We start from the raw sequence: 23,217 nt of genomic DNA on the forward strand, positions 1-23,217 counted from the left end.
AAAGCGTACATTCTTGGGCGTTTGTAGCATTTGAAACGTCCACATTTTTAAAGGATTCTAATGAGATCATAAGAATTTAGAATTCATGGAGGATAAGAAAATAATGAGGCCTTATTTCTGCCAGGGCTAGACTAGTGCTTTGCAACAACCCTATGAGGTAGTTATTAACCTCATTTTACAGATGAGGAAAACTGGCTCTGATAAATTAAGCAACTTTGCCCAAGGTCACGCTGCTAGTAAGTATTGCGTTATCTTACTCAAATATCCGTGCATGTTCTTTTATAACTGTATCACTGGTTTTCAAACTAGGTATTTTAGGGTAGGAGAAAATGGGTGTAGCAAACAAGAAGGCTCCAGTCCTGCATCTCTATCTCAATTGGAAGCTGCTACATTTTATGCTTTACATGCTGGGCTTAAGTGTAACGATTTATTTATTTTTGACGGTTTAGGCCACCTGGTTACTACAGTTATATTAGTTTACCTTCATTATTTTTCCCCACACAGAACAACAAACTTTACTCAAAATTACTTATGACCGCACAAAACAAAGATATCTTTTTGAATAAAAGACTTCGACAATTTATAAATTACATCTTATTAGGCTACACAGCCCACAATGACCAGCTTTTAAACATACAATGTCCTGTTATATTTTCTAATAAAGACTTCAGAATTCAATTTCTCAGGCAAGTATAATTTTAATCTTACGATGAAAAGTGCCCATACTAAGTGAATTGCTTCTACAACATAATGTTTGCAAATATAGAATATTTACACACTGTACTTTCTTAACCTACCAATGTCATCTATTTTTTACCTTGGAATGACTGAAAAAGAAAAAAACATGTCTCCACTTCTTTTGTTTCCTAAATGTTGTAGTTACCGACAGGTTAAAAATAGCCCATGGCTACCACACTCGTTTCTTTCATAGAAACTGGCTATTCCTTTAATCGTTTCTGAAATTTCCTCAGGTACAGTCTTAACATTCTAAAGAGCCTACAGTTATACACATATTATTTGTCGTCACTAAAAATCCTGGGCAGAAATAAAAAACAAAAACACTAATAAATAAAGGGAAGATGAGAGATGATTTTTTTTAAATAGCCTTGGATTAGTCCAACAGATACAGTATTTGGAATCAGTACAGAGAAGCAAAGCCCTCTCTATGAAAGGGTTTGTTTATAGTACTTACCAGAAATATGGACCTAAGAATTCCATTCTTTCGCTTCAATGGACTGGCTTACTCATAACCACGTCTTAGACCAATATAGTTTTCTCAGCTCCCTCATTACATTTAAAATGTAGTTAAAAATTCAAGTGGTTGACGTGACTCATTTTAATTTTTAATAAAAATGCCAGAAAGTAGGAGCTATATTAAAGTAGTCTTGTTTGGAGGATCTGGTTCAATTATAATTAGAATACCCCTGTGCAGATAATTACTGTACAGATAATTACTGTGCAGGAATATGTGGGACCTTTTCAAAAATAACCTCCTTTGAGGTACACCTTTGTCTGCTGAAGTTGGATTTGATGTTTAAAAACTAACTAAATTCATCTGGATCAAAGTTATGGGTAGTAAAATAGGTGATTAAAAGGGTATTTGTGGTGCAAATTAAGTTGTGACTATCAAGAAACTACTTACCTTCTTGTGAGACTCAAATTGACTTTAAAACAATTCAGAAAAGATTTCCCAAAATTTTTTGGATAGTAGTAGGGCTGTTAGCATACCAAGATAACCTCTCAACTTGGCTGCTCCAAATAACAATCATCTTTTTGGTAATTCATAAGTTTCACTTCTTTGGATGGAAAGTTGAACTTGGTCTCTAAAATCCCTTCCAGTGCTCAGTCTTTATAAACATTAATCACACCTCATACACACGAACAATGTAATTCCTCTATATCACATTTTATCAGCAATGGGCATCTTACAGCAGGAGAATATCACATAATAGAGTCCATTTTCTTGAAAACGATCACATGTTAATTTGTATACTACCATTAAAAGTATAATAATTGAGCAAATGCAGAAGCCAGCTTCTGGTTTTTTAATAATCACTTTAATGTTAATGAAGGTGATTAATACTTATGTTACAGATTTAGTAGTCTGCAAAATAACTGAAGTCAGTATTTATTAGACAATAAAATAACTGTACTGAAGGATACTTCTAAATAACTTAAAAGAAGTTACTGCCTTAAAGTTAAAAAGTTATTTTCCATACAAGATCTATGATTAAAATAATTTAAAACACATGAATGACTCTGCAAGTCTTTTTTTTAAATTACTTTGGAAGTTATAAGGAGAGACATTTTTCTTTGTCTTGTTCTTTCTCCTTCCCAAAAAAACTACTTCTGTTCTCTCAATATATAACATTATAGATACAAACTCAAGAATTCAAGGTGAAAGGTATAATTTTGCTTCACAGATATCATGACCTACACTGTATAGTAAAAACAAAGTAAAAATTGAGTAGAATTAAACTTTAAAAAAAAATACAAATTAGGATATATAACAAGATTGTCTTTGGAAAATAGATGTTTTTTCTTTCTACTAGAAATAGCAAAACATTCCATAATATTTTCTTTTCTTTCCCAATTGTATGGTTAATTAGCATACATTCCAACAGTGTGCATGAAAAAAATTTCTAAGCCAGAGGTATTTAAATTACTTCTTCATAAGTGTTTTTGGCTAATTCAGTGGCCAAGAAAACACGATGTTTAGTCTCCAATTAGATAAAGAAACAAAACATATAATTTCTGAGGTTTAAGCCAGTATGACCCAGCAAAATCTGTCATTACATTAGCTATAAGACCCACTTCTTCCAAAAAGGAAAAAAAGTCTGCTTAAGTACATAAGGCTCCAATAAACTTCCAAAAGCTCAGCTTCAGGTGGCCTCGGAATGGAGTAAGTCATCTGTAAAGAATGGAGTGGTCCAAATAGCACAGATAACTTCAGTAACAGCTGGAAACAGATGTTGGCCTCACATCAAGCAGAATACCCAATCTTCAGTGTCAAAGAAGGAAACAAAGTTCGAGCTTCTAAAACACGTAACGGCAAGTCCAGGAACGTGGCCGGATATAATCCAGAAATGTGGGCTTCAAGGAAAAAAAGTAGAAGAGTAGTTTACTTGCAAGCACTGTGTGTATGTGGTGTGGGAGGACGCGGGGGTGCTAACGTACATCTCTAAAACGCCGCCCCCCCGCCCCAGCATTTCAGTAACCTCGAAGCTATAAGCAGTTGAATAACTCAAAAGATGTTCATAATTTTTATCTATGGCATAAATGTGATTTAGAAACTTTATATGAAGTTTTTAAAGTCCAGTAAACTCTCACAATTGCATGGACTTCTGACCAAATTTTAAATGGGCATTTCTGTATTTTACATTTTATTTTAGCATAGCCCTACTTTTTACTAGCCTAAACTGTAAATGGTGGTAGACTACAGGTGATACGATACATACACGAATTACTATAATACAAAGGAAGTTTTATACAAAAGTTTAGAAATAGGAAAGAGACTAGAACAAGAATTTGAAAAAGCATTATAGAAGATGTTGCATTCAAACTGAATTTTGATAAAGGCACCCCCTAAATATTTGGGAGTTATCCATATGCAGCTGAAAGCTAATGCTCTAAGAATGAGACTCTTACATAAGTACGAAAAATAAAAACTAAAAAATCAAGAGAAATGGGATCCTAGGCATGTGAGTGTAGCTGGATGTTTTTACTTTGGAAAGGAAGAAGTAAAAAATACATATGTTTAGGTTTGGGGGATACACATGCCACTGGGAAAACTCTGGACAACACCTACATTTTTAGGACACAGGAAGAAAATTAGAAGGAGTTAAAGAAAAAGCAGTCAAAGAGAAAAAGAAGAAGAGAACCAAAAAGTAGTAGAGTTCAAAGTGAAGAAAACTAAAGAAAAGAAAAATTCGAGGACAGTGCAGTGAGGTCAGATAATAAGCTAATGCTTTTTCTCCACCCTCTTCTCCCCTTCACCTTCACTCATCACTATCTCCACTACTCTCCTCCCCTTACGATCACCCTCCAATCCTTCACAATCAGAGGACTAACAGGTTACTTTTCCATCCCAACATGACTGATGACTCACATTTTTCAGAGGACAGTGCTGCCGCGCATACCACTCTTGAGAATAAAAGCATAGGATGACTCCATTGCCCGCGAAAAGGGAAGTCCACATCATAACGTTCCAAATTGGCCTTTTCCGACTATCATTGACAATGAAGTTAAAAGCCACTAAAGTTAGAAAGATAACAAAAAAAAATTATATCAAAACATAATCTATCAGGAGATGAGCAGCCTCAGATATCTGCTGCAATCTTTTAATTATCACAATGAGCACAAATCGTGTGTATACATGTTTTATTTTGGCCACTGGTTCTATACATAAAAATGAAGCTCCAGTGTCGAAGTTTATTAATCAGTGATTAATTCAGAGTCAGATGATATTCAGAGCAGGTGAAAATATATTTCATGGAATCATTCATATTCCAACTTGTCCCCCACCTCGACCCAAAAAAGGTTCAGTTTTTTTCAGGGGGTGAACACAGAGTTGAAAAATGGGAAGTTGTTTTTATAGTTATTATGACCTGCCAAATCATCGTTATCAATAGTCTTCAAAGGGTTATTTAGTTCATTTCCCTACTTCGAAGTATAGGCATCTAGAAACAGAGTTGTGTATAATTACTCAATGTTCTCACCATCTGATAAACAGCACACCCTTGACATGGTGTTACTAAATACTGTCTGGTTTTCTACATTGATTCTATACTCCATTTTCTAAATTTCTCTTTTAGCATCGGTCCTCGTGGTATGCCAAGATACTTACTTCCAAAGAACATGAAGAGCACGAAGAGCACTGGATAGAAAAAGCTCAAGGACAGAGCCAAGGCATATTCATGCACTACGGCAGACACAGCAAAGACAGCCAACATGGCAGCCGGTCTGAATCTCTTAGTGAAAAACTAAGGTAAAAAGAAAATATTAAAAAGTTGTTTTAACAAAGCAAGTAAGGATGAACCACATGACCTAAAATTACCACATGCGAAAGCACCTATGTAGTTGTATTTACATGTGATTTTCCGATCTACTCCTTGATTTAATAATAATTTCAAAAAACATCTATGTGTTAAAAATCCTTATTTTACTAAAATGAGGCATTTTCAAAACCATTAATGTTGAGGGAACATTTGAGATCTTGCTTCCCGGCTTATGTCATCAGCTTGGCTCAAAATATCCCTATAAAAATTTTTTAAAATCCATTGATGTTGAAAGATCTAGGTATATTTTCCAAAACATTAATAAGTTATAAGTCACTATGGTTCACAAAACCTAGTTTTCATATATAAATGGATACATCAAATCTCAACCTTAAGAGTAACAATGCATGGTAGACAGGGCAAGCACCCTCTCCATTTTCATAGGCAACAAAACTAAGATTTACAGAGAGACTTGCCTCATGCACAAGCGAAACTACACTTCTATGTGAAAGGACACTCGAATACAGTGTATTTGCACCACGACATGCTGTCATCTACAGTGCCGTTATTTAATGATTAAAGTCTGCGAGCTGGAGATGCCAGCGTTAATCCACCATGAGATTCAAGATTACACTTCAACAGTCTAAATACATTCTGCTCTAAAGAAGGTCTCAAAAACCTGTATCACCAATTGGAGAGACAAAAATCCAAACACAGGTGTTTCTCCACTTTTAACAAAGAAACAAAAACAAAAAGAAAACAATAAAAGCTAGAGGGAGATTATTTGTTGGCAGCGAGATTCACAAGAAAGGACCCATTATCGGTGGACCATTTCCACTTCTCCAAATGCTTCCATGCATTCTTACTTTGGAATTATATAAAATAAAATCTAGAGCAAAGACATGGTATTAGACCTAGTAACTGTTCCTACTGGTCTCTAAGCAGTACCATTCAAAGCTGGTTTCTTAAACATAAATGGCTCACAGAGAATTGAAGACAATTAAGGAGAACATCTTCCAGCTGCACAATACCAATACTTTCTGGAAAAGAATGTCCACTTCTTAAACAACATCCTAAATCTTGCTGCTTACCCACAGAAAGTCCTTATAAGCATAGTAATATAGCCAGTCATGAACCACCACGTTCCACGTCCTGTAATAGTTGGAGTATGATGTGGAGTTCCACCAATCCTGAGGGAAAAAGTGAAGTTATAAAACACACATGAACCACACACACAAACACACACGCACACATGCAACGAGCCAAAGCAAAACCCCGAATATCCCCAAAGAACATACGTGCGTAACATAACACCCAGAGTGTGTTACGATAAACTTCCAGTCCATACATTGATGTCAGAAAAATTAAGATTTTTGGTTATATAAGGCATTTTGGTTATAAGTGTTCAATATGACATTAATTCTAGTTCTATATATGATTAAGTCCCTAGGTTCATTTTGTCTCATTCTTGAACAAGTTATGATGGGAGACACAGAACATAGTCATTAAATCTAGTGTTCCTCTAAATAGCAATCCGTAAATCCCCCTCAGTTTGGTAAAGCGCAGTGAGAATTCTCAGGTCCCGTAGACTTAGACAGCATGCTAATGCTAAAAACTGTTTGCAGATATCAAACAGAAAAACAAGTTGTACAAGGAGTGAGATTGCAGCTAACCTGCAATTCTGATGCTCACATATATATGTCTCTATGTATATATATCATTCCCTACTTTAAGATCAGACCAATAGAATCTGACATCTAAAATGTGCAACCTACACTCACCATTTCTTTGAGAAACAAGTGGTAGGGTTGCAGTGTTACCAAAACCACAACAAACAAACAAATTTCTAGACTCTGGTTCTAGCCTTGAACTTAATTCCAACTTTGGAAGTGTAAGCGTACTATTTTAAGCAGAACTGATGCTTTTCAAAAATATAGGAAGGAGACGTTATTTCCTTCATGAACTATTCAACAATTTTAAATGGAATCATCACTCCCACAGCACCAGACAGCCGATTTCAAATGAATGAACGGTCAGCACAGTCTCATAATGCCCTCTGGACACATGCTTTCCTTCTACAATCACGGATACAGGACCCAGTAAAAACCATATGCTATATGACAGGAGGGTATATTAGAGGTAAAAGATAAGGAAGATAAGGCCTATTATAGAATTTCAGACTTAATCTTGGTAAACCTTGTGGGGAAAATTATTTCACAATGTCTACATTAAAAAGTTAGTAGCTAATGATGCTCAAATACTTGACAATGGGGATATAAACAAAATGTGAAAACAGAGATGAGTCCAAGTGTATATTACCTTATAAAACATCCTGTCACCAAAGCGTAACATCTCAGCAAATGCATTGAGCCAACAGTGCAAAAAGGCAAAAAAGACAAGGAACAGAATCAGCACACCTAAAAATAAAATTAACACTATTAAGAGTCTTTCTAAATAGCTCACATACCAACTAGTTAATTATATGTCATTATCTGCTTAGCTAGAATTATTTTGTAAAATAAGTTATTATTCCAGCTTACCCATTCCAGAGATGATAGTGTTCTTTTGAAAGTTATTTTAATTTTATAAAGTAATAACTTCCTTCCAAATGGGTTTCACAGATGACTAATGATCCAGCCTGTTTTTAATAGAAATGCCTAGATGTATGGCTTAACTTGGTACCCAAGGCCCTTTAAAATCTGGCCCTCAAGCATTCCCCTAAACCGGTTGTTTAAAACTGAGGGAGATTCCCCCCGCCAACCCCCACCCCAGGAGACATTTGGCAATTCTGGAGACATTTTTGGTTGTCACGACTCAAGGGTTGGGGGTTGTGCTACTGGTATCTAGTTGTTAGAAACCAGGGTGATGTCAATGCACAAGATAGTTCCTCAAAACAAAGAATTATCCAGTTCCCAATGTCAATAGTGATAAGATTAACTTATCTCCGACTCTACTCCTGGTGTTGCAAACATCATCCATGACTGGACTCTGGCCATTCTAAGAGAACTCCGTACCTTTGTATCCATTCCACTACCTGAAAGTACCTTTCTACCCAGGCAAACACCTATCTGTTTGCAATACCCAATGTTAAATTTCATCACCAATATGATACAAAGTTCATCAGCACTTATTCTACTTAGGTATAATATGTTACACTATAATGTAAAAGATCCATTTACATGCCCATCTCTTTCGTTCACTTTCTTTATTCAAAAAATATTTGCAAGAGTATCTACTATGTGTTAGATAATATGGGAGAGATTATGACTGGCTGACTTGCTATAAGTCACGATCCTCGATCTCAAGGAATTTGTACCCTACTGAGAAAGATGCACAGCATCTAACACATATCCTAGTAGAGGGACAAATAAAAGAGTTTACTGGAGTAAATCATGGGGGGAAATCAGGGAAGGGTACTAGACGTCTGGGAGAGAGAGAAAGGAAGAGAGAAGTGATGATGGAAAACATCAACATTTAATGGATACAGAAAAAAAAGAAAAAAAAAGAAACTGTAAATACAAGCTTCTAGAGAGTACAGTATGTATGTCTTACACACTGCTATGTCCACAGCACCTGGCACATATAATAGGTACTCATCTATCTCTAAAAAATAAGTGGAATGAAGGAATTAGAAGACTGAAGTATGGCTAGAAAGACAGAAGAAGAAGAAAAAGTGGCGATGGAGATTTCAAAATGTGGTCCACAGCACCCGGTGCTTCATGGAGATCAAACAGGGTAATAAGGGCTAGAGCACCTACTGGATTTAGCATCAGGATTTTAACAAAGGCCACTTCAGTGGCCTAGTTAGATTAGGAGCAAGATTATGGGAAAATAAGCACAAATAAGCACTACCTACACAGTCAGAGAAAGCAAAACTTGAGTGAAACTCAGAAGACCAATGGAAAGACTTGCCTGAAACTAAAACATACTTCATTTACGAGACAGGTAGAAAGAGGTCAAGATGGTTAAGACATGTAGATGAGTTCACAGTTAAAAGCAGGTAAATCAAAGGTGCTCATACGAATAGCTTTATTTTCCTTGCAACTTTAAGAATGGCCAAATTAACCAGCACCTGTATTACCTGGCAAGATGGAGTTAAAAACACACAGGACCAGAACTCGTGCGCTGAAGGGTTCCTGTTTGATATTCCGAAACAGGGGGACGCAGAGCCTTTCAAAGATGTAGTACACATAAAATAAGCACCCGAAAACCTGGAACACAGCAAAGACATGATAGCGATGGCTCGATAAGGAAAGATGGTGATTTTGCCTTCCAAAGAGATATGTACGTGACCCTTAAACTAATGTTTACATACATATTCCACATTAAATTGCCAAACCGTAACCTTTCAGATATTACTGGTGCCTAGTTTCTACCATGCCTTTTCCCAACATGTTTACCAAATGGCATTTTTTAAAAATCAGACCTCTTGGAACCTGCTTCTCCTGCTACATAAAACTCACAACAAAACAACTTATTCCATAAATGGGTATTTGACTGAGACAAGAATTTAAAAGGGGATCTTTTGGAATTTATGATTCTGATAAGGGGTTAGGGAGGAGTGGGGGGAGGGTCAGATCACACCCACACATATATATAGAGCCCCCCAAAAGCAACCAAGAAGGGGAGGGGAAAATTAATGTAGATATTTACTGAAGTAACCAAATGAAATTACTTTAATTAAAATAAATTCTTTTATTAAAGAAAATGACTTCTGATGTTGGCAAAACAAACACCGTTTACTGTACTGAGAATAATTTAAAGACTTCAGAAAGAGTTCTAGAGCTCCCAATAGACATAAATATATCTATGATTTAAATAGATTAAATTACTAGAATAAATTCAAAGCCTTATCTCCCAGCAATCAACAAACTTTATCGACAGTTAAAAAAGATTTACCTGTGCAAACTGCATAGCAACATAACCCCATCGTACAGTGGGAGTCCTAAAAAAAGCAACAAAATAAGTTTTCTACATAAAGTAAACAATTGAACTTTAATAAAGATCTTCACAATATTTTCCCACATAGAACATCATATTTGGCATATGAAATACTTGTATAATTCTGTCAAGAATTACTGTAAGCAAATCAGATTGCTAGAATCACGATCTGGGGCTCCCCACGCCAGTGAGATAATTAAAACTCATTCTATATTCTCTGTAGCTGTACATGAAGTGGCCCCTGCCCACCGATCCCGCCCACCCGACTCCGGCCACACTGCCGGCGCCCACGTCTCTACTTCGCAGCGCCTTACCTGGGATAGCTGTCGCGGTAGATGAGGGTGGGGGCAAACAAGAAGTACAAGTACTGGTTGACTGTAGGTACTGGGACAGTGCCTGGAAAAGGAAAACTGCGCTTAGAGCAGAAGCTCTTCAATTTCTCTCAGCAAAACTAACAAGGGGAAGTGAGGGAGCACAGACTAGAGAAGAATAAATGACCTCGCTGTAGCTCGTGTTGCTTCCTCCTGATCTCCCCAAATGATGTCTTCTTATTTTTATATTAATATATGTTATATATTAATATGTATATTTTATATATATTTTATATTATTTTTATATTAATGTAAGTTATATATTAATATATGTTATTCCTACGACTTAGAGATAACTGCTAGAGTTGTAAGCAGCAAGTCAAAAAATAAGCACACCTGGGTGTACTGAGTCTATTAACATTCTATAAAAATTACACAAAGTTACGAGAGTCTAATGATCAATGTTTTTAAATTGTAGGCAAAAGAGGAACAATCAGGAAATAGTGACACAGTCTCCTAAATCAATACGGATCCTATATATTTAAAATCAAATATAATGTCTGCAGAAAGTAACTTGCCACCCTAGTAAACACCAAAGATTGAAATACCCTATAAATAATCCTTTGACGTAATGGAATTACATACGTGATTTCTCCTTAGCTGAATTTAGTACCCGAGGCACATTCTCTCTGACAAATGAATGGACCTTCATTATTAAACGGATCTACAAAAGGAGGGGGAAAGAAAAAGATGAATTTTCTATCATTGACTTGTCTCATATCAGAAACCCCAGAACACCACTAGATTATAGTCACATAAAGAATGTTTTCATTTTACACATACCAACTCAAGTTCACTTTTATGGAATGAAGCCCATGAAAAACAAACTCTAAAGAAGGACCTGTTATTACTCAAATTATTTTGCATCTAACAGCACTATTATAAGTATATTACAAATTAATCAATTAAAAGCCTCTACAGAGAAAGTCTCCAGAAATGTTCCTTTCCATTAGTCAAACAGAGCAATACAGACGGCCGATATAAGTCAGAAAATTCTAAAGGCTGAACAAATAAAATAAATCCGGTCTTTAGATGGGAACAGTTATATGACAAAACAATGAATCCGACATTTCGAAAGTGGGGTTTTTAATTACAAAGATATTTTACAGTATAGATGACTATTACAAAAAGTTTTCAAGAACAAAATCTGAATGAATCCAGAACAGGTCAATATGACTTAATCAGAGAACACTGAAGTTAGAACAAGTTTTAAGAGATGAGATGGTCTAGCTTAACACTTTAGTTTTAAAGATAATAGCCCAAAGGAACAGAAGTGAAAATTTACCCAACTAATACAACTAATAATAACAAAACATCAGTGTTATATAATTATTGTTGTTGTTACTGTTGTCATTTTAACTAAGTATCGCGTGGCATTGGGCAACACTCAAAACTTTACCTGTTCTAATATAATAACGCTCCGGGAAGCTGGTGGCAATGTATACGCTAAAATAGCATATGCTGGTCCAAAACCTAGAACTCCAATCTGGAAGACCATGAAAAGCAAGCAATAGAAGAAAGAATACATCACTGGATAAGAACTCTTGCTGTAGCTTCTGGCCCATTGTTGAAAGAGGAAATAGGGAAATACAAGTGTACTCAAGAACATGGCCCACCATGTCCATATGACAATGGAAAATTTGCCAAAAGCGTAAGATATGATGCTGAACTCAAGCACCAGCCTGGGGAGGAAAAGCACAGAGAAAGGACACAGAGGTAAATTTTTAATATGTACTGATTTACAAAAATTCAAAACTTTCAGACTCCAAGACTCTCACTTTTAGGAAATACAAGAACACTAATACATCCAAGTCACAGATGTCATAGTTGTGCTAGATAAAGAACGGCCTCTAAGCCTCTGCCTCCAAATGTATTTCAACAACAAATTTTCTAAAAGCCCAAAGACAGCATGGTCTTTGAACATGAGATATCCTAGATAACCTAAAACAATAAGACTCTGAATTTCTTAAAGATTAGATTCTCACATTAATACATTTTTAGCTCTAAAACATTCTATGGCAAAGTTAATAGTTAAAGTATTCAAATATTAATCATTGTTGTGTACAAAAGATGGTTTTTCAGAAGGAAATAGGAACAATTCAAAAATCTATTAATATACTATTATACCATTATCTCAAAATTTAACTTTTGAATAAAGCACATAATTCAATGTATAATTACCACACTGCTATTTTAAAAGTTACAATTTGATTTTTATTAGAAAAAATACAACATTTTTCAAATGTTAATTTCCAAGAAGCTACTTATTTGTAGTTAACCTGAAGTGCATACCATAGTAGAAAAAAATGATAAACCATACGTACCAAATTGTCCCATGTAAGAAAATTACCTAGAAGCTACTAATTATAAGTCTATTAAAATAGGCCATTTTAAAAACAAAAGTAGTGAAACTTCTAATCTTCTTTTTAGTTGTACTTTTCAGGATAGAGAAATCTCAGCTGCTGTGGGATTTTCTGTAGCACATTTAACCAAATCACTCTTTTTAACCAAATCACCCAAAATTTAAATATAGTGAAAATTTCCAACATCCCATGCATCAACTAGCCAAACGTCTCTTTTCTCGTCTTACCTTCCTTCATCAATGTAATCTACTACAAGTGTGCTGAGAATAAAGATGATGAGGAGCGCAATAAACATGTGATATATTGTCCTGATGTGGTCCACCTCGAACAGCTCACTGTAAATGTAGTTTAAACAAATGAAATCGATAATCTGTATTCGATGGCAAAACCCCATACATTAAATAAGACGTAAAAGCAGTTCGGAAGATGCTTAATCCACAGTATGAACACCTCGGTTATCACAGAACATTAAACCTGAAGCAGAGAAGGTAAATGATATGACCAAGGTAAAAACTTAACGGAAGAGCTTCGGACAAGGCTCTTCCGGATAAAATGGTACTCCCTCCCAGAAAACAGCATGGACAGGCAACACTTAAATGGTGTGCATTCTTGCAAACTACCAGAACCTATGGTTTTCTAAGGGAGGCAAAAGGCCATTCACTGCAAACAGAACACAGAAACTTTTCAAATGTTAAAAAGGTTTTTAAAAATCCTATTCTTACATTCTACTCGACACCTAACTAATACACATATTAAGTACTATCTATTTCCAAAATGTTAAGATTCACACTTATGCATTTCTGTAATGTTGATGATAAACAACTACTACCACCTCACAAGTCTATAAATTTAACCGTTTACATATGCTTTTCACTTCTAGCCTCACTGATCTTTTTATTTGACTTAGACTGGGCTACTTTTCTTTTAAAACATAGCAATGACCTTCTAGATGACTTTTTCTAAATAAATGTGGGTTTTTTTCTATTTGATCAAAACAAGCGTTTTAGCTTTGTTTTTGGAAAGGAGTATGCTAATCTTCTAAATAACTTTTTGAGGAACCTAAAATACTATTAAACCTTTGGATTAAAATCTTCAAATTCTAAAACTCACCTGAGCCATAGAATGTTTTATTTCCTTGGTTAAAAATATTTTTTTAACGAAATGTACATTTTAATTTTCTTATTCATATAGTATAATTCTATCATTTAAATCTTAATTATAATGTTCAAAGAATTATTTTGATTCCCTTTTGTGTGGAAAGCCTACATTTCCCCTCAGATACAGATTTTAAAAGATAATCTCTTCAAACAAACTGAAATGGGATTCTACATTAGATGTTCAGAAATCTTTGGCCGTCTCATCAAAGTTAAATAATACAGATCAATTTGGCTTATAGAAAGTGAATTTTGATAAGCATAAGATGCATTTTTAAAGAAAAGCACGTTAATCACTTAAGATAATTTTTCACCAGCCCAACTATTTTAAGTAACCTATACTAGTGCAGTTTAAACTACAGCAGTATGCTAATGAATAAATGAATGAGTAAATAAATGATCTTGGAGAGCACACAAAATATTCACTGCCTACACAAAATGTACCTTTAATTTTTCAGTTCACAAATAATGTCACCATAATTAATTTCCATTGCCTGATTTTTTTCCCCACAAAATCCACAAAATCAGAGTTCTAACATAAGTAAATCTGAGAAAATTATCAAGTCTCTATGCTGGCTAGCCAAAGAAGAGATAAAAAATTTATATGTCATAAAGGCAGCAACACCAAAACTCTCTTGAAGTTGTTTACAGAAATACAAAACTTTTGTTCTAGTTCTTTGGGTAACCAGTTCTTGCAACACGACTTCAAGGAATTTATCAGAGGACAGATAACTGTTCTTATTTCTAATATCACCTTTGAAACTAGATACAGAACCAGAGATCAGAAAGAAGAAGCAAGAGACAGCAAATGTACAAAAAGAAGTATCAGATTAATGATTTATATGACTACAGATCAAACTCATCAAGCATTCATAGATTAAGCAGTGATTTTAACAATCAGAATAGCTTTTCTTAAATTCGAAATAATAGCTAAAAAAAAAACAACTAAAAAAAAAACAACTAAAAAATACTCACTCAGCAGAGAGGTGGCTGATGACAAAAATCTTTCCGTGTTCTGGAGGTGCTCTCAGATCTCTAGGAAGAGCAAAAATTGAAACAAAATATAAATACTTGTATTATAAGAAATTTGAACCTATGGATGAGAGAAAGAATATTACCAAGTACAGCATAAAACATTAGCTGCCTTCTCAGTATGATCCAGGTACTGTGATGAGGACTTTATACGTGTTATCTCATTTACTCCTTCTGCATAATGCTATGAGGCATGCACATGCCCATCTGGTTAGGCAGGAAGAAAGGTTATGCACACCAGACTAAAGCATCACTAGTTCCTGACATCACACAGTGACAACCACTCTTCCTTCTCCTAAACACGCCTAAGGTCACAGACGGGCCTCCAGCCATACTTACTCCAGTTCACACACTGCTACTGGTCTGTTCCCCAAGAACTGCACTGATATTTATGACACCCTCCCCAACGTCGAAGGGCCTCCAACCACTCCCAACATCCTCCTGACCTTAAAGGTTGCCTCCAGTTACTAAAATCTCACATTTTATATCTAGCATGATCTTCTCTAGGTCTTTTTGCAGCACTTCTATTGACTATTACCAGTTAAAACTGTCCCCCAGAACAGGAGAGACTGATGGAGACCACAGAGGCATAAAAGCAAGGACAGCACAAAATGACAAATCAGCACACACTGGCCTGTGACAGCCCTCCCTCCACTGCTCTAGATGATTGACCAATTACAAAAATAGGCACTAACTGTGCTGTACTTTATCACAAGTATTATATAGAGTATAACAGAGGCAGTATAATGACGTGGTAAAAAGCAGGGACTCTGGAGCCAGATCCGGGGCTCCAAGCCCGCTGCATGGTCCTGGACAACATATAACCACTATGTGCTTCAGAGTCCTAATCTGTAATACGCAGACAGCTAGAGCATCTACCTCATAGGGTCACTGTTGGTTTAGATGTAGGCCCTCAAGTGTCAGCATAGTCTTAAATGAGGGATGCATTATTTGTCACATCCATATATTAAGATGAAGAATCTCTCCCTCCAGTGGTTGAATAATTTGCCCAAGGTAACACACAGCAAAGGAAAAGTGCTGCTAGGGTGTAAATCCAAGCATTTTTACTGTTTGCATTAAAAGAAACTAATACTCATACTTACTTAGCTCTATGGTTTTTCTCTCCTTCGAGAACAGAAAAGGTCGTGAGAGCACAACCACCATTGTCTAATGATGCTGATTTTTCAATGAGATTGGTCACGAAATCATCAAAGTGAGTACCGACTTCCTTCATAAAAAATGGCTTCAACTCCTAGAATTTTAAAATGTATAAAGCATTAGGAACTAATGCATGCTTATGGATTAGTACCTTTTCTCAAGGGTTCGCTTAAGCAGAGCTGGATCAAAGAAATCCAGGTTCAGTGAGCTCACAGGAGTAAAAACAGAAAAGGATTTCTATAGTTGACCTGTAGTTTCAGAAATGACTACTAAAAAAGCAACATAATGATTTATGTCTTTTAAAAATTTTAACCATAAATCAAGATATCACCTACAGTAATCACCTACTAAATGAACTCCTACAAATATATAAAACCAAAATAATAGAAATGATAAAAAATGAGTCTATTTTTCTCTTTAAATTTTTATCTGTAAAATAAAGTAAAAATCAGTATTAAATAATTTTAAGCCTTTTCTTCTCAAGCAACGCTTTCTCCCAAGTGCCTACTGTTTATGTTTTAGATCATGTCATTTCTACACATCACCAACTTTTAGACTGTAATGTTTATTCCTAACTCCACAGCTATATATTTATCTAACACTAACACATTTTCATAACATAAAATTATTATACATTTTGGTCCCAGACTATATTTAATATCCGGTTTTTGAAAAGTAGGAAGCAAAAAAAAAAAAAAAAACTTCTTTAGACTATAATAGCCACCTACTGTGGATGCTCAAACTGTAAATTTAGGTATTTTTAAATTGGCAGGACTCATCTACATAAAAGAAAACAAAGAGTTAGTTACTAATTCTTTAATGAAAAAAAAAAGTTCTTTCTTTTAAATCGGGGTCCCCAATCCCCAGGCAGCAGACCAGTACTGGTCTGGTCTGTGGCCTGTTAGGAACCAGGCTGCACAGCAGGAGGTGAGCGGCTCGCAAGGCATCCAAGCTTCATCTGTATTTGCAGCCGCTCCCCAGCGCTAGCATCACCGCCTCAGCCCCACCTCAGATCATCGGGCATTAGATTCTCATAGGAGCCCCAATTCCTGGTGCCAAAAAGGTTGGGGACAACTGCTTTAAATAATTTAGGTGAAATCTAAAATATCTGAAGTAGTATTTTTCTAGGTTCTTTTATACTAAGAGTTTGACTATGTCCTTTAAAAGTAAAGCCAAGAAATACCAATGTACCTACTGAAACTATATGAAGGCTTTTAAAACCGCTGTCTCCCGCAGTTTCCAAACGTCTTTTGGGCACTGGGCAGTGAGACTACACTAAGGTCCCGTCTTTCACAAGACAGTTGATGGAGGCTGATGGAGATGGAAAATACAAGATAAACACATAGAAACGCGACACAGAAGAGTATCACCTGAGCAATGTAACTGTCAATGAAGACTCAAAGAACACACGATAGTTTAGTAAACAAAGGAACAAAGCTGAGATGATGAGAAATGTCTTTTTTCGAGCTGGTAATTGAGCTGAAACCTCAAAGAACCAGTAGGACTCAATTTTCGTGAAAAGCGGCAGAAGGAGATAATGTGATTAAAAAAGAGAGAGGAGAGAAAATATCAGTCAAAAAGAAAATACGAATGACATAGGTAAATTTTTAGGACAAAATATAGAAGACTTTGTTCTTTGGAAGAAAGAACAGTTTTTATAAAATTATTTTTTCACGCTAAGGTTATCTAACAGTATTTCTAGTTCCTTCTGCTTATTCCATTTCCATTATACGCCATCTTCATTTTGAAGTTTTTCAATAGGATACTCTCCGACCCAAAGGAAAACAAATCTCCAAAAAAAATGACATGGAAAAAAGGGTCCTTTCCTCATTTAATCTCTAGAATTGGACTGATTAATAAATAAAGGCTTTTTTTTTTCCAGCTACAAAAATGTTGTCCCATGTAGAAATATACTAAAAGATTAGAAGGGAAACGATTTGTTCATTCCACGAAGTGCTAAGTCCAGTTCTGGGTCTTGTTCTAGATGCTGAAGATATAACAATGGACAGAACCGAGTCCCTGTGCTCATGAAATTTACAATTCCAGTGGGAGTAAACAGGACATCAAGTATGCCAGATGGCATTATGTAAAGAAAGGAAGCAGAGGGATAGGGGAGGAGTTATTTTTCATAGAGAGGTCAGGGAAAGTTTCAAAGATAAGATACCAGTTGAGAAGATGTGAAGAAGGTGAAGACGACAGAAGTTAGTGGACATCGGTGGGGACAGTCCCAGGAAGAAAGAAGCATGAGTGGAAAAGCACTGAGCAGGAACACCCCTGGCAAGTTTGAGAAACAGCAAGAAGCAAGACTTCACAGCTGAAACCAAAGTGTGATAAGAATTGAGGTTATGAAAAAAGGGTGTGTGTATGGCAGGGAGGGGCTAAACCATATAAGGTCTTAACACTTTACCCACACTCATATCAATCAGTCCACTGAAATTGTACTCAGCAGTGAAAAAAAAAAAAAAAGAAAAAAAGGTCTGGAATTGTGAGATGTGCCAAAGGGAGTCTAACCATTTCTTGTAGATAGGATTCCTCACACTCTGGAACCAGTCTCCTTCCCAATTAAGCACTGGGTTCATGGTGTATGTTATACAAATATCAGTAAAAGCTGCTGAGATCAGGTCCTAATTCACTCAGCTCAAGGTGAATAGAGTAGTCAGCTTCTCGTGGCACCGGAGCTTGTGCCTTACCCGCCATCTACCCATAGATGAGCCTTTGCCATACATTCTGAAGAACTTGAAACTTCTAGCCGTGTAGTAAGAAAACTTACAGCAACCTCCTTACCCTGACCCTCCTTGTCAATTGTACCTTTTTCTTCTTCTTCCTACTCTCTTCCTTTCTTCCCATACCCAGAGAACTCCTACCTTTTCTTCTTTTCTAGTCAGCCCACAAGTAAGGGTATCCCTTGTTATCCCAACCCGCTATGTGATCTCAGGGACCAAAAAGATTTGGAGAACAAGGAGCACTTCTATCATCCGGCACCTACAGTGGTGAACAAGATACATGCAGCCCTGCTCTTACTGAGCTGACTGTCCGTCAGTGAGCGAAGACATAAATCATTAATGGTACAGTGATTGACACAAAGAAAGAACAGTTCAGCGTGCCAGGAGAATGAAGAAAGAAGTAAAAGAATAAAAACCACAGGCATCTCAGTGTGAGGGTCGCTATATGGTGGTGACAGGTGTTAAGATGTTGACTTTCTGTGTAACATCTTGTAACTTTCTTTCAAGACCCACCTCTCCCACCTATGACTCCAAACTCAGACAATGCAGAACGCTCCCTGGGTGTGCAGAGCTAAAAGAGGTCCTGTTTTAATGTGATCAATTCATGTCTTTTTTCCTGCAATAAAAATCATGTGAGCAGTACGGGAATCCATACTCGAGCTAGTACAGTACTAAGGAAAAAGATGCCTTTAGCGCTAATAACAAAGTGGTAGAGAAACGTGAGCTTTCATTCAGGTGGATCTGGGTTCAGATTCTACCTCCATCACTTGTACATAGCCTTAGGCAGGTTATTTCACTTTTCTGAGCAGTTACCTCCAAAATTGAGATGGATAATATCTAACTTGCTAAACTGTTGTGTGACCTTAATTTGTTTAAAGTTCAACACGGAAACAAAATCCTGTAATAACGCACAGCACAGGACTTGACATAGTTATCACTCCACAGATATTTGTAGCTCCAACCCCTCCACACTCAGTCAGAGCTAACCTATAAGGAAAAAAGTAAAACAGCGTACAATAAAAAGTGCAATATAAGCCAATTCTACCATTCAGCGCTGTTACTATTAAAAGGTAACTATTTAAGAATCCACCACATTCTTATACATAGCATTACACTAACTAGGTGCTTAATGTTCATTTCTTAATGTCCTTGCCTCTTTCTCTGAAAAATTCAAGTTGATAGAAGCTACTGCACTGGGAGACAAGAAAGAACTCTACTGTGGGCCGTGGTTAACAAAAGACATGGTGTCTTTCATGTATCCAGGTAATGATGAAAGTAAAGAGTGGCTGCTTGTTACTGTCACCCCTTTATAAGAGAGACTATAGAAAAATACAAGAAGTGCTCGACTTCTGTCTTCTTCTGAGTTCTCCTGTAACATGAAACCGGCCTCAATTAGAACTTCAAAATGGGTGACAGTAAACTGAGTAATGTCTAATGGCAGTGACCTGAAAAGGAGGTTGAAGGTTACAGGCTTTCTGATTTGCTTATCTTTCCCATCTGATCTCTATTAACATTGGTTTCACCCAGCCCCATGGACAATGGCTGTCCCAGCACAACAGATGGACAGGACAATGGAAGAAAGCAAGCAGGTAGTTACTATAAACTAGAAAAGTAGGTGCTCAGATGCTCCATTAAACAGAATCACTATGTTTTAGAGTTCAAAGAAACCTTATTTTTAAAATAAGCAGCCAAAGTAGACAGCCTCTAAGATTCTAAGAATGGGGAACGACCTCTAAGAAGCAAAGAGCCTCTGGTTGGAACACATAGTGAAGGCACACGCCAGTGATCAGACATGAAGCTAGAGAAGCAAGCAGGGACTAGGGACTAGATAAGAAGGACCTTTAAGCCCTTTTAAGAGTTTTTCATTTCATTTTATCCTAAGGGTAACTGGAAACCAGTGATATTTTAAGCACAAGGTTTGCAAACATGTTCTGATATGCATTTTAGAAAGATAAATCTTATAAAAAGGGCTTCCAAGCAGAGGTTACTTTGCACTGAGTCTTAAAATGAGGAAAGAGCAGGGTCATTCATGGACAGATAAAATAAAGCTTTCCAAGGCACAGAGGCATGAAAAAATTAAAACTAGGTTGACAGAAAGAAACATACAGTAAAAATGTATATTCTGAATACAGAGTATAACAAAGTATACTCTGGCTCCACAAGGTCATATTGCTAGTCTATGAATCACTTGTTTCTCTGATTCACCGCCTGGCTTTGCACAGAAAACCTCTTCACCTCACAGCGGCATGGAGCCAGAAACCTGATCTTTTGAGGCAAAACAGCTAACACAATAGAAGAGGTAACACAGTGTTTGAGTCTTAAACTAAACTGACTCCTCAACAGAGGTGTCCCCCTAACAAATCACTCTGAACTTACTGCTTCTTATTCTTTTCCTTCATTATCCCTTAAACAATTTTAAATTCTCTATATTTCTATTTTTTGGTGTCTTAATGTCTGCCTCCCCACTTGACTTGAAACTCCATGTCTGTTTGTTAGTCACTGTATGGCCGGCTCTCCGCAAAGCAACTGGAAAGGCTACAGCTGTTAAATATATTTCTGAACAGCTTTGGAAACCAACCCCTGGCACCGAAACGCCTACTCGTCCCACTGCTGGCTTTACTCAGTGTCTATTACAATGCAGAAAGTAGTTATCAAAACACTCCCTAGCCCAATTTCTGCCTAGAAGCTACGAAAGGAAAGGGGCTGAAAACCAGCATTGTCGTCGCTGGTAATGGCTAGTACTTATTGGATGGCTGCTGTATGCTAGATACTCTCTTAGGGGCTTTTACATATTATTTCTAGTCTTAAAACAGCCTTGAAGTAGGTGGTATAATTCCTATTTACATAGTATATCTAGGCTGGAACAAGTCAAGTAATGTAACCTGCCCAAGGTCATAGGACTTGTAAACTATACAACCAGGATCGGAACCCTGGTCTACTATGACATCGCAGGGGTTTATATTATATTACATTGCTTTCTGCTATACTTTATCTGAAATATTTTCTATACAATTAGCACCATAAGCCAAAAAGGCAAAACCCCCCAAAGCCAATGACATACATGTAGCTTGAAAATGGTACATTACTAATTAAAAGGTGTTATTTTGCTTAGTTCTACTGCAAACATTTCATTTGAAAGGATCGATGTAGAAGAGGCTTATAGTCCTATTAAATATGCATTGTAATGAACTCCATATTTCAAAGAAAAAGAAACCTTGTTTGATAGTTAAGTCTTGGGCATAACTATTCTACAATCCTTTATATGGGAAGCCAAAGGTTCAAGATAAACTAGCAACTAATAAAAATTAGAGTTCTGAATTAGAATCCCTTTTTATTTAAAATAAAATTCATTCTGGACTGTCTCCCAATTTAAATTAGACTACAATATTCTTCACATCACATTTCTATTTGTCTCATGAAATGAAACACATTGATTTATCTTCATCTACTTGGGCAGCTTCCTCATCTTAACTAACCAAATGGTATATTATTCTGTTTCTTGTCATCTTTATCTGCCTCCTTCACTTATTAGCCATTGTTAAATACTAGAAACCAGAAAGTAGTTATTGCTAATAGTTAATAAATTATATATAGATACATATGTATGCAATGTATGTAAATGACACATATAGATGGATATGTACACATATGTATACAAATGACTACCACAAAATCATGTTTAAGTCATATTTCAAAGAATATTTTATCACCAAAAAACCCACATAATAATATTGAGAAAAATATACAAACTGAACACATAAATTGATGTTGATTTTGATGACATATCTCTGACAAACATGCCTATATGTGTCTACACACATCTGTGAGTGACAGAAGAAAAATTATTGGGAGGAAATAAACCAAAATGTTACCCCTGAGTGGGAGGCATGTATGGGTGGTGACTGTTTCCTTTTTATACTTTGTCTCTTATAAATTTTCTGCAGTGAGCCTGTACTACTTCTATAATCAGATAAATAACTACTTTAGATAAGAAAATATATTCCTCCTGTTCTTAAAGTCATCCTACATGGTAGCACATTAAAATCTTAACAAAACTTGGGTGTATTTTTTAAAAGAATTTATTTTATTCAATCTAAGATGCCACTAATTTTTGTTTGGCACTAAGAAAGAAAAAAAAAAAAGCTGCCAAGTAAAGCACAGTGCTTTTTTATTTTCAAAGATACTAAAATATTAGAAAACAAAAGTTTCCGTCAATCAAGGACATACAGAATATTACTACCATTTGACTAGTTTTGACGTTTTAGATTCCCATTAACTGCAAAATAGAGAGTAACTATCACCTGTGAGGTCAACAGAGCTCTAAAATAATGTAATTTCTTATCACAAATACCAACCTACATTGACATTATTGTACAGCTTTCAATGACACAACTTCTTCAGAATCCTGGCACCTAACGTCGCACCTGACAAAGGAACCACGTAGGTGTTCATGGGAACTAAATTACAGAGCAATCCTA

The 23,217-nt window shown here is 36.1% G+C and overlaps 1 protein-coding gene across 1 annotated transcript in view; it reads right to left on the reverse strand.

Annotated features, from left to right (window-relative positions):
* Positions 1-2,654: 2,654 nt before the first annotated feature.
* Positions 2,655-23,217, reverse strand: part of SOAT1 (sterol O-acyltransferase 1) — a 56,749-nt gene continuing 36,186 nt past the window's right edge. Inside the window, exons 4-16 of the mRNA XM_006907778.3 lie at positions 15,962-16,110; positions 14,802-14,861; positions 12,900-13,007; positions 11,709-11,991; positions 10,895-10,973; positions 10,253-10,334; positions 9,897-9,942; positions 9,079-9,208; positions 7,317-7,414; positions 6,089-6,187; positions 4,847-4,982; positions 4,109-4,254; positions 2,655-3,093 (exon numbers count right to left, since the gene is read on the reverse strand). Coding sequence (XP_006907840.1) covers positions 3,037-3,093; positions 4,109-4,254; positions 4,847-4,982; positions 6,089-6,187; positions 7,317-7,414; positions 9,079-9,208; positions 9,897-9,942; positions 10,253-10,334; positions 10,895-10,973; positions 11,709-11,991; positions 12,900-13,007; positions 14,802-14,861; positions 15,962-16,110 — 1,473 coding nt within the window. The 3' untranslated portion in view covers positions 2,655-3,036. The remainder of the gene's footprint in view (positions 3,094-4,108; positions 4,255-4,846; positions 4,983-6,088; positions 6,188-7,316; positions 7,415-9,078; positions 9,209-9,896; positions 9,943-10,252; positions 10,335-10,894; positions 10,974-11,708; positions 11,992-12,899; positions 13,008-14,801; positions 14,862-15,961; positions 16,111-23,217) is intronic.

The sequence above is a fragment of the Pteropus alecto genome, unplaced genomic scaffold, assembly GCF_000325575.1.
Source record: "Pteropus alecto unplaced genomic scaffold, ASM32557v1 scaffold101, whole genome shotgun sequence".
NCBI lineage: Eukaryota > Metazoa > Chordata > Mammalia > Chiroptera > Pteropodidae > Pteropus > Pteropus alecto.